Genomic DNA, 12,948 nt, shown 5'->3' with positions numbered 1-12,948 from the left:
TCTTTCACAAGTCTGGCGTGGGTTGAGTTTTTTACAAGTTTCGCGTGGGTTTAGCCTTATCAATCAATTTTAACCGGTGCATTTCATTTCGACAAAAGCATCACCACTGAAATTTCAATATAGCGTTATTTAAGTACTAAGATAACATAAGAAGTGTTATTTGACTTGACATACCAACCGATATAACTATACAGGGCGACTAGCAATTCTAATCTTACAAAGTGAAAGTTATTGCTTTGACCTTAGCTGCCTTGTGGATTGGGCTTTTACAAGTTACGCGTGGGTTCCTTTTTCACTAGTCTGGCGTGGATTCATCTTTCACAAGTCTGGCGTGGGTTGAGTTTTTACAAGTTTCGCGTGGGTTTAGCCTTATCAATCAATTATAACCGGTGCATTTCATTTCGACAAAAGCACCACCACTGAAATTTCAATATAGCGTTTTTTAAGTATTCAGATAACATTAAACGTTGTATGATTTGATAAAAAATATTACGTTATTCCCGAACATGAAATGATTTACGGAGATATAAAAGCAGGAATAGTCCTCTCTCACACGCCTGGTGTGCATTCAACATCAACACATCTGACAAAGTGAACTTGTACAGTTTACAAGTCGTGTACAAAAAAATTCAATCCTAGTCTAACCAGGAAACTGTATCACATGTATCAAATCCACTGAATGGAAATCCCACAAACTATCGTGTTTACCATCAACATAGAAACCAAGACCCCTTGACCTCTAGAATGTTTTCTATGTAACAGTGGACAATGGGGGTCAAGTAAAACTGCGAAACGTTCACACAAGTGGGAACTACTACGAAAAAACTAATTTATTACAATAACGTCTACTTCTGCGACTTTCGCACAACTACTACCAGTACTAAAATAAGGGGGCACGTTCTGTCATTATGGAAGTTTATATTGATATTCTACAGCGGTAGAATCAACAGTAGTGGTATACCATGACCCTCGCCCCATAATGTATTATTGCCCCATAATGTATTATACGGGCATTACGCATGAAGGTCTGAAATTAAGATGAAAACAGACTTTGGACTAGGGAAAAATAACATACACAAAAGAGTGTGATTTTTTTGTCAGATTTGTATTAGTGTTATCGAAGCATATATTAACATTATTAACATTAATTAATGTTCATAATAAGAATATTTCATTCACTTTGTCTAACTTGGTCATGTTTGCAATAATTCAATGTTAACAATTAGAATTGTAGATTTGACCTATACAACAGTGTTCGTTGTTCTTTACTTTTATAACAGAAGGTGATGAAAGACGAACACAATACATCACGTGATCAGTCACATGACGACGTCCCAAAAGACAATACGGCAAGATGCAATTGTTTCACGACATCAGATGTTTTGTGGCGCTATTTTTTGTGGTTAATGTAATAGAATCTGTCATGTTTGCATATGTAGGATCTGTCTTGACAACGCTTGAGCGGAGATATGGGTAAGAATTCGTTTAAATGTAGTTCTCACAATAAAATACAATTAAGTAATCCACCCCTTACCAAAATGCAGTAGGAAAGATGTATACATTTTTGTATACAAGAATTAATTTATATTTGGATTTGTACAAAAAATTTACTTGTGTATACAAAATGTAACCCATATTTGGGAATTGTTTGTACATAAAAAATGTATACAGTACAATTCATTAAATTGCATTTATTAAAAAATAATATGAAATTTAATATATAATTTAAAAATTCTACTGCGTTAGTCTTATGAGTTTCATTTCCTCAGTGCATAATCATACTATTCAACAGCCTGCAATTGTATTTGCCTATGCATTATTTTAGAATTTGATATATCAGCTGTTTATATGCTAACCTGTATGCTTACCTGAATGCATGTGTATTTACATATCTATATTGTAAATTGTATTTATAAGATGAATACAAATACTATTAGGGTAAATACAGTGTCTCTCATTATACTAATATAATGAAAGTTATATATAGGGAAATGTAAAGAAAATCATGTTTTGTCCAACTTGGTCATGTTTGTTCTTGTCATTTCGTCTGTATCACTTCACACTTTAATTTATAAATGTTCACCCCCGTTGAACCGTTATGATAATAAATTGAAATGCTCAAGCGGCTTCAACCAGAACAAAAATCAAAATTTATATTGCTAAGAGAAATATTGGATATAAACCACTGATTTCACTGATGTTCAGCAAACATTTTTCTAAAATATACTCCAAGACCTTCCAAAGAGTTTTATATGATTAGTACATCTGGGATTTTTTTTATTTCCATCAGTTTCTCAATTCAGCAAGTAAGCATCATGACAAGTGCTGGTTCCATTGGTTCACTCATTGGTATTCCATTTATCAGTTATTTTCTTGGTGGACAGAATCGACATAGACCACGATGGATCGGAATTGGTGTTCTCATCTCGAGTTTATCATTATTTTCCAGTATTCTACCCCATTTTTTGTCTAAGCCCTATTCATACGATCAGGCCGGTAATTATTCTGCCAGCGATGGAGATGCGCGTTTTTGTTTTACGGTTCATGCAAATACAAGTCAGTCGTGCATGGAAAACGTGCGCGTATACAAAGAAGAAGACACTCTGGCGTTTTATTTGTCATTTATTGGCCGTTTCTTATCTGGAGTTGGTTCGAGTTGCTACAATACGCTTGGGTTTTCGTTTATAGATGACTTTTCAGGTGATAAGTCATCTTTCTACATTGGTAAGTATGCTACATTTGTATTATTCTTATTCAAGTGACCCATTATTCTGGCTGATCGATTATTTTTGTAAACATTTTGTTGATTTTATGTAGACTGTAAACCTACATGCAAGTCGTAAACTCCACACATTTAAACTGAAAGTATGGGTATGTACAGTTTACATAGCACTGGAAATGTTCGGTTTACAGTCTGCATATGAATGAAAGTGCAAGGTTTGTAATCTGAATACACAATATATCTATATATATACAATATGTGGTTATAAACGGTAAGCGTGGGTACTTGGTAAAGAATATAAGACGTCTCTGGGGAAAATTAGCATATTTGGCAGGTGATAATAACAGAGTATTTTAGATCTATGCGATTTACAGCCTCTGACTGAGAAGTGTGTCGTAACATCCGATCACCCTAATATTAATAAAATAACAACAATGTTAAAGACATCGTCACATATAGTTATTGTTCCATTTGTCATTTTGAATTTAGGAGTTGTTGAAGCTGCATGGGGAATTGGCCTACCACTTGGTTTTGGCGTCATCAGTTCAATATGCTTAAGAATATACGTGGATTTTTACCGAGTGGATATGTCTTCTATAAAAATTACTGAAAGTGATCCACGTTGGGTTGGAGCATGGTGGCTGGCTGGTGTTGCTGGTTTCATCTCCTTGACGGTGATAGCTATACCATTTTTCTGTTTTCCGAAACGTATGCGAAGGGAGCAAAAGTTCATCAACACGAATCAACTTAGTTCATTGGAGTCGCACAGTGATTCATACCAGAGACGAAACGTGTGTTTTCACGGAAAAGGTTCGAAATTGTACATAACAATACACGCCAAGATTAGGAAGGGGTACATACCCCGGGTATAGATCAACATTGATGTTTACACGTTTACTCTACTACATTATTCTACTCGAGGTGTTCATTCAACAATGATTTAATGCATTTCTCGACGTTTATATGCTAGGAGGAAACTATCGCACTCCTTAATAATTAATCCGATTGACGCTCCAATATGAAATTTCTAATAGTACGTAGTTTATTCACTGTTTTTTGTTTTCTTCAGAATTGCTGCGTATTGTGTGGAGCCTTCTGAAGAACCCTATATATATATTAACCGTAATTGGTTGTTCTCTCTCCCATCCTGTTGGTTTTGTGTTATTTCTACCGAAATATTTTCAAAAAGATCTGGGTTTCAGTGCAAGTACCGCAAACCTTATCATAGGCAGGTTTTCGCTTATATTGAGTGTTTTTCCCTGTATGTTCCATGTGTGATCACAACTATACTTTCATCTTTTTATACTATAATTTTTCATGTAAGCTATAATGTATATTTTCTGATTTGTCTGTAGCATTCATGTGGCTGTTTCCGGAATTCCCCGTGAATATTGCCTTGGGATACTTTATCAAATGGAAGAAACTGAAATTGACCGGCTTGACTAAATGTTGCATAATTATCGTTTGTGGTCTAATTGTATTAAATGGTCTTGCATTATTCTTACCTTGTGAAGGGCCTTATCTTGTCGGAAGCAGGCAAGTAAGCTCTCAAAAATGCATCAAAATGCATATAATGTCGAAATACAATCACTAGGAAGTGTTGTTGGCGCAGCTCAAAAGTTTTAAAGATGTTTAGGAGAATACCAACGTTCAGTTATCATTTCAACGTCCCATACGATCTCCACCTGTTCTTTATTTTGCATTATTTATTTTTTTGCCCACTGAAGAAATGGTAATCTGACCACAGAATGTAACAAAGATTGCAACTGTACACTAGATAATTACCAACCTGTCTGTGGTTCAAATGGTCTCAGTTATTATTCGCCGTGTTATGCAGGATGTTCTCAATCGATCGGACCTAGGGTTGGTTGAACATATTCGCTACCTTCCGATTTAGTATAAGTACCTTATATAAATTATCAATCAATTAGTGTTATATTCTCTTCCTTCAACGTTACTACTGGTCAAAATACAATGTTCACGTTCATAGGTGTCTTCAGTGTAGATTTTACCCAAAATATACGAATTGAACATGTTTAGTTATTTATACTAATAAATCCAAGTTTGTATTGATCAGTGAAATTTGTTTCTGTCGTTTTTCATTTCCACTCATAGAATTACAGTGATTGTACATGTATTGATAATAAGAGGCCCGGGACTACGTTTGCTACAAGTGAACTATGTATTGAACCGAGATGTGCGCGTTTTATTCCGTTTATGTTTATTATGATGTTGACCGCCATTGCTAAGTGTAGCACTGATTTACCAAGCACCATGGTTTTATTAAGGTCAGTTAGTTATAATCACATATAAGCAAGTACGTTCACATTATGTAACCCAGTGAATAAGCCCTGATGCCAGTGTAATCTGTCTTAGTGACGAAATACTTATGGATTAAGTGATTTAATGTATAATACATGTATTTTGAAAACAAATTCCTTTCAACTCACTTCAAATCTAGCGTAAATTTCACCGTACTATGACAAATAAACTGTCACTGTGCACATGTCTCACATGTTTACTCCATCATTACAGGTGTGTTGATGAGGGCAAGAAGTCATTTGCAATTGGAATTAAAACCATCATAGGCTCACTAAGTAAGTTGGGTTTTTGTATTCTCCCTTCCAATCAAGGAATTCCAAAGCATCCCGGCATTCTGCTATAGAAAGTATATGGTCCCCAAAATGACATCCCATCCCTGCTTTTCCAAATATGTTCCTGAGATACAGCAAAATTAACGGGATTTTTAGAATAAGGTAAAAAATCTGCCTATCATTTCTGAATTAATATTGTTTGCACGAGTCATAAACTTCTTTGCCCAGAAAACAAAATAAAATTCTGCAACACGTTATTACGTATCGACTTTGCGTAGCAATTTAACTACGTCACGTAATGTATGTCTATCATACGATGATGTATCTGCATCACGTAGTAGTAAGTCTGCATCCTGTAATATTGCGAAGTAATATCATATCATGTCATTACATAATGTATTTACATCACGAGTCAGCATCATGAATTGATGTATTCGCATCATGTGAAGGCATGTCAGCTTCCTATAACGGTCAGCTTCCTATAACGATGTACTCGCATCATATGAAGGCATGTCATCATCCTGTTTTGGTGTGTCTCATAATTATTTGTCTAGTGTATTTAATGCCACCCATATGCTTTTCTAGTTTTATTCAGCATTCGTGATATATTGTGATATGTGAAATACAATGTGCCTCTGATTCAAACCCAACTATCCGCCTACTTACTTATACTGTGTTGTCTAATTGCGTGTTTTTTAGTATCCATACCATTGGGCATTATTGCTGGGAAACTCATTGATGTCACATGCATTCTCTGGCGAGAGAAATGCGGTGTACGTGGGGCATGTGCACAATACAACAACGCCATGTTTCGTGTACTATTCATAGGAGCAGACATTTCTGTTAGAATTGTTGCTGTATTGTTCTACAGCGGTGTTTTATTTATACTCAGAAAACGAGAAATGAAAGAATCTGAGGAACGTGTTGAATATTCCACCAACAGTATTGCAGTGAGTAAACTATACAGTATAATTCATTCTGAATCAGGGCAAGGCTCGACAGTTATGCATCGAATCACAATCTTCTCTGGAAGCAAGTCTGAAAAAAATCATATGTAGGATCAACTAACGACAACCCAGTTACTTTACCTCAGATATTAACATTTCCTTTTTTGTCTTATACAGGACCCCGACGATATCTTGGGAAACCTTCTCGAAAAGACATGAGTTTCATATGTGCCTAAAACCAACGACAATTGACGAACATGGTCATCTTTACGCCTATTTGTTTTTGTTTTATTTTAATTTGAGTTATTTTAATTTCACTAAATGTCTTATGAGTTGTGATTTGTTGATCTTTATTATTCCTATTGTACTCTCCTAATATATAGTTATTCAATCGGTTAGCCAATTATTAAAGGACGACAGTCGTCGCGTCGCGTCCTATTCGATAAGGGACTCATAGCGACGTATACAACGCGTGTAAAATACATTGTTTATTTACATGAAATTCAAACACAACGACTATCGCGCTTTAACCCCATTTCCAAAATACATGTGTCATAATATGAGTTACGTAATTTAAAAATATTCGTTCAATATTACTCAGGATATGCCAGAGCAATAAGAATCAAACATATATAATTATATTTTTAAGGTAGGAGTTTATGCTTCCATAATAGATAATTTGTCATTTGTGAGTAACACTCTCTCACATAGCACATAGATATTTGAAAACACAAAAGCTGAAAAATACAATGGCAGTATATATAGGCAGCCGCAATATGGCCCTGACGTGTAGTTTTACCGCAGAGGAGGTGAGCGCCCGCTATAATATAATTGAACCATATTATATGCGTTCATTACAGTTCAAAAAAGTATATAAATAAGTTCATGAGCGTGGTTTTTTTAAACATATATAAAATATGTTTTCTCCATAAAAGGTATTTGTATGTCTCATGATTCTGTGGTGTTCTATAAAATAAGTAAATATGTTTTAATGATGCAATGATGAAGACATATTTTACAATTTTTACGATAAGGAAATGATTTTGGCGACACCGTCACAGGTTGTGTGTTACTTCATCGTACGTATGTTACGTAAACTTTTGCATAGAAGAGCAATGGGCGAATAATGTATCTATGTAACATGATGCATCCAGTCACGAATGAACTGCTTATCTTATTTAATGACAATGCATTTATACAGCTCGCCAATCTGATACCAGTTTTGGTACAGGAGCATAGAAATTAAAATGAAATTATTATCCATCAGAAACACGAAACCATAAAAAGAAATTTAATTCATAGTGAGGTGAGCCGAGGAAAGGTGCGTACTCATTTTCATATTTGTTGACAAGGTATGCGAGAAGTAAACAATTTCAGAATTCATAACCACTTAATGTCAATTATTAACCTGCACCGTGTGTCACATATGTAAGTCAACGTCTCCACATTGATAGTTGACTCAAGTAAACACATAGTTTTACATAAAAATACAGAACTGCTTGTGAAAATACTTGAATTTGGATATTTAATATGTAAATTAGGTAATTAGTATGCAAGGGTTATGAACCGAAAAATAATAAACTTTGTGCATTATCGAATAGCATATATTATCAAGTTTCATCAAAATTGGTTCTTGAGATATTAATTGAACAGACAATAATAAACATCTACTTCGACCTCCATGTTTATCTGCCAAAATATACCAATCCGCTCATACCCATAACAAAGGGAACATAAATGAAAACAGCTCGTGATATTACAATGCAGTCAACCCTCACATTATATCCATTCATAACATAGCAAACCAATGCCCTCTGGTACTCTTATAGATTGTCAGAGGGCAAACTATTTGAATAGTCGCACTCATTCATTACGGCCCACGCATTTCCTATAATTTATAAAAGGTGACTTGCAGGACGAAAACGAAAGGACACATCTCGGACGCTAATAAAATATAGAGGGCAGCTTACCAACTTCAATACTCGTATATCATGTCGGCCACTCGAGCTCGTTGTTGTATTTCGTCAATTGTCGCTATATTGTTCTTACTATGTGTTCGACACTTTTCTCCTGAATGGGTAAGTTTCTTTGTAGGAATCTGTTCACCCTTCACTGGTTATCAAACCAAAGTTGTTCCCTCATGATAAATATGCATGAGAGCGCAACTTACACCTTACTTTTTAAAGGAAACAAGTGGTCCGTAATTGTATCAGGTGTGTCGTCTACATCTGTGACGTATTTTTTTCTGATCTGATCATATGCCCATTGTTCATCTGCATAAAAGGAGTTACGCAGCAACCCCCGGGTGCAGTTGATATATAGTTGGGTAGGGAGGTGCCCCTGAGTGCTCAAAAGTGTGACCCTTTTTATACCTGGATAGCGGCAAAATCTATACCCATATTTATACCAAAGTACCATTTCTGTCACCGTTGTTTATTCCAAATAAAACACTTACTGTATTTACTCTATTAAAAGAGCATCTCCAATAGAAGCACATGTAAACCAACAGTTGCATTGTTTATTGATTTATTAACGTGGGATGCGGCTAACTTGTTTTTTTTAAACTGCGCATTTTTCTGCGCATATGTCTATGCGCGTGCGCCGCAAATCTCGAGGTAAACATTGAAGGTCAGGTCAAACACTTTCTTTATGAAGCGCTGTGTTTAAATTCCTGTACAAGTATGTTTCGTAATAAAAACGGCAAATTTGTTACTCGTGGTGTTTTCGAGCGAGAGATTGTACGGTTAGATGGCAGTTACAAACGTGTAACAAGCGGTGAAACAGTGTACGATCCTAATGACGATCATTCCTCCCACAGTCGAGCTGCCGAACCTAGCGACGATGTACCCGTTGTCATTGACATTCAGCATCAGGAAGAAGTAATGACGTCTCCCGGTAAAGCCAATTACCTAGATGATGATTGTGTTGCTGTAGAGCACAGTGTACAATTGTCTGATTTGAAGGTGGGTCGTCGTGTTGTAGATCTTGGAGTGCTTGCTAGAGACCTTGATGCGTGTAAACAGTGTAGTGCACCGTTGCGTCTGAGCTCCTGTGTAGGTGACAAGTGTTACGGTCTTGGATGTGTCCTGTACGTCCGGTGTGATAATTCAGCGTGTTTACTTATTAATCGCGTATATACAGGCAGCAGGCACAGACAGGAAGGAAAGACAACAGGATTACCCGTTTGGGATATTAATTCCAAACTCGCAATCGGTAATTTGCATAGCTTTATGGTATGTTGTAGCTGCTGTTATATGTATTCAAGTTGTAGATGTTAGAAATGATATATTTTTGAGAACAGTTCGATCAGTAAGATAACTATAATTATTGTAATATAAATGTGTTTTCAGGTATGTTACATGCTGGAATTGGTGAAAGGCAATTAAACAATTTTCTTAGTACTTTGAATGTACCTGGTATACATCATAAAAGCTTGAAGTCCAGGGAGAGAGAGGTTGGAGCTGCGATTGAAAAAATAGCTAATGCTTCGGTACTGCAATCGTTGGAAGATGAAAAAAGGCCACAATGTAAGTTACCTTTTTTGGTTAAGCAATTTTACATATTACATGTACACACAATGTTATTGGTATATTTTTTTAGTGATTTTTTTTTAATTATTCAGGACTAAAGAAAACCCTGTAAATATAATATCAGATAAACATGACAATTCTGAACTTGAAGGTCAGTATATAATATAATATAAATCTATAATTTTAGATATGATGAAACATTGTTCAGGTTAGACAAATGTAAATATTTGGAAAACATGTGCACTTTTAATCTCACTGCATGGTCATGTTTTTTTTTTCAGGAACTACTGTAAACATTACAGCATCAGTAGATGGGCATGGCAAAAACGTGGTAGTGGAAGAAGTTACAATAGTCTTTCAGGTTGGTCAAAATAAATGCATGTATGTTTTCTTATAATTGATGTTTATAGGGAAAAGGAAGTAGATATGTTTAAGTTCAAACATTTAAAAAAAAATGTTTTTGTTTTTGATATTTATTTGAAAGGTCATGCAACAATGATAGGTGAACAAACTGGAAAGTGCATAAGATATGCAGTACGAAGTAAGAGATGTAGTACATGTCAATATGCAAAGAAGATAGGAGTTAAGGCACAGTCACAGGCAGTGCAAGGGCAATGGAAGCTAGCATGGTTATAGAGATGTTAGAAAAGGCAAAAAGTAGTGATGTACTAGTAGGCACTCTTGTAGGCGATGACGATAGCACCACCATAGCACATGCTAGACATGAGTTTAACCATAAAATAGAGAAGCGAAGTGACAAAAATCATGTTAAAAAGACATTAGGAAATGACTTGTATGCTCTTAGAAACAAACACAAGCATCTTACTGTATCTGTCATTAGCTATTTGAAGAAGTGTTTCAACTATGCTTGTGCACAGAATGAGGGAAATCCGGAAGGTCTCAGTTCAGCGATATAAAATATTGTGCCACATGCATTTGGTTCACATGAAAATTGCAATGCATTATGTTGTCAATATTTACCAAAACCAGAACACTATAAACATAAAACCTTGCCACGGGGCCAAGATTTACAAGGAGAATCTCTCAGTCAAAATCTCAGTGCCGTGTTTAATAAATATGCCAGGCAGAAAGAAAAATTAAGTTGTCTCGGGTCTAGTCAGGCTAATGAAAGTTTGAACAAAACCGTAGCATCAAAAGCTCCTAAATCTCATCACTATAGCTCCTCAGAGAGTCTGAATTACAGAGTTAGTTCAGCAGTAGCACAGACAAATGAAGGTTGTTCATATGTATCTCACGTGAGTATTAGATCAAATAAATAAATGTTGTGGTTCTGATAGTTTATCATTACCAATATACAAAGGTATACCGTATAGTTTATTAATTGGTAGGTAATTGAAATGAAATTTAGTGTTTAACAATAACTGAATAAAATATTATTTTTAGTAAATTTTCTTAATATTGCCAAATAAAAAATAAAATATTGTTCCTTTAATCAATTTGAACTATTAAGGATTGTCATTAATATCATATTTTTGAAACCAAAAAAAATATAAAATGCATGAACCAGATTTGAAACAATTAAATGTTATGAATTTTGGTAAAAACAAAGTCAATATTTGCATAGAAACATGTTTGTGTACTCCTACTTTTTATTTATTCTTTGCTATTGTGATGAAACTGTTTACTCATCAAAATAATAAAAATTGACCAATGTCCTATTAATAATACTTACAATGATACTGTTAAAAGAACTCCATTAATCAATCAAGTAAGCACCATTGCAAACCTAACCAATTATAGTCGGTTACCATGGAAACAACACTTAAAATTGGTCAATAAACCGACTTGTCTTTTGACTCAATAATAACTAATATATTTATGGTCTAATGTTATTTTATTATACCATTTACAGGTTAACAAAAGCATAGGCCTATCTCCAGGACGCCATACTGTGGCGCAGGGCCTCAAGTTCGATGAAATAAGAAAGCATAAAAAAACAAAACAATCATCAAAAGAATTCAAAAGAAGACGTATCGAGCTTAAAGAAGGAAAGTATAAGTGTAATGTTGCCCATGAAGTTCGAGAAGGTGATAGATACGAAAGCAATATTACATTCAGTTCTGTAACTCCAGATATCAATAAAATTCCAGATCCTGTCATACCACCTGGCCTTACACCACTCACTAATAAATCAGTTAACTTTGTTGTTTTTGATCTGGAGACTACATGCTTAGGTGAGAATGAAATGTATTTACTTACCTTACAATATAAGTTGAGTGTTTTTTAAAGTTGATAAACATAGGCATGCATGCACTGAATTGTTTGTGAATCAGATTCACCAAAAATTGATAATGATTTTTAGCTCACATGGGAGGTAATGAATTTGGTGTATCTGTGTGCATGTGTCTGTATGTGTGTGTGTCCCTGTGTAAACAATTTCAGATACACAGATATTGTTAGGGGGATGCAATGAGTGCAATGAAATTAGTACAAACATGTACATTTATTTACCTACTGCTAATTTCCATTTTTTTCTTATTTCAGATACACAAGCAGATATTGTGCGGATAACAGCTGTGCATGGAGATAATTGCTTCAATGAATACACATTTCCTTCAAAATCTATGTCTTTTGGTGCAGAATTGGCAGGATTTCTAGACACGTTTCCTCATTTTAAACATGTATATCCTGGCAGATCATCCTATAAACAGGAATGTCTTGTTCATGATATTCTTTACAAAACCTATGAGGCACATAATGCACAGAATGATGTAATAGCATTGCAAGAACTGTTTTTGCAATCTAATCACAGTAATAGTTTACTTCACTCTTTCTCAATAGACAATATTATTCAGGTCATTCACTACCAGGACAGGAAAAATCTAACCTGTCAACATTCAAACCTATGATTGAGTCTTGCACAATCTCAAAATCCATGGCTGACAAAATGGCATCATCTGGTCTTCAACATCAGCATTTGCGTATTGCATTTCAGAGAAGAGGTGCTGATGGTATACGTTCAATTTTTACAGAATTACATAATGGAAAGGCTAGAGTAACAAGATCAAATAGGATCATAAACTCTGTCACTAAATATTTTGAATGAGGCTGATCAAAAGTAATTTTTAGTGACTGTCTTATTAATGCACTTCGATCAAATATGATTTGACACTGCAAATGTACCCTATGCAATA

The 12,948-nt window shown here is 35.0% G+C and overlaps 2 protein-coding genes across 2 annotated transcripts; both read left to right on the top strand.

The window, feature by feature from the left end:
• Positions 1-2,315: 2,315 nt before the first annotated feature.
• On the top strand, positions 2,316-6,482 carry LOC146747645 (solute carrier organic anion transporter family member 1C1-like). Its single transcript, XM_085497405.1, has 7 exons — positions 2,316-2,724; positions 3,212-3,430; positions 4,078-4,262; positions 4,838-5,010; positions 5,258-5,319; positions 6,016-6,266; positions 6,441-6,482. The coding sequence occupies exons 1-7, from the start codon at positions 2,316-2,318 to the stop codon at positions 6,480-6,482; spliced, it is 1,341 nt and encodes a 446-aa protein (XP_085353531.1).
• Positions 6,483-8,944: 2,462 nt separating this feature from the next.
• On the top strand, positions 8,945-9,945 carry LOC144345911 (uncharacterized). The gene is made up of 3 exons (XM_078007011.1): positions 8,945-9,476; positions 9,614-9,790; positions 9,886-9,945. Coding segments are annotated over exons 1-3 (711 nt in total). The 3' UTR covers positions 9,888-9,945.
• Positions 9,946-12,948: the final 3,003 nt, after the last annotated feature.

This window comes from Saccoglossus kowalevskii, chromosome 3 (genome assembly GCF_978046115.1).
Source record: "Saccoglossus kowalevskii chromosome 3, keSacKowa6.1, whole genome shotgun sequence".
Classification (NCBI taxonomy): Eukaryota; Metazoa; Hemichordata; class Enteropneusta; family Harrimaniidae; genus Saccoglossus; species Saccoglossus kowalevskii.
Note: the sequence above shows the minus strand (reverse complement) of the source record. Positions and strands in the feature narration are given on the sequence as shown.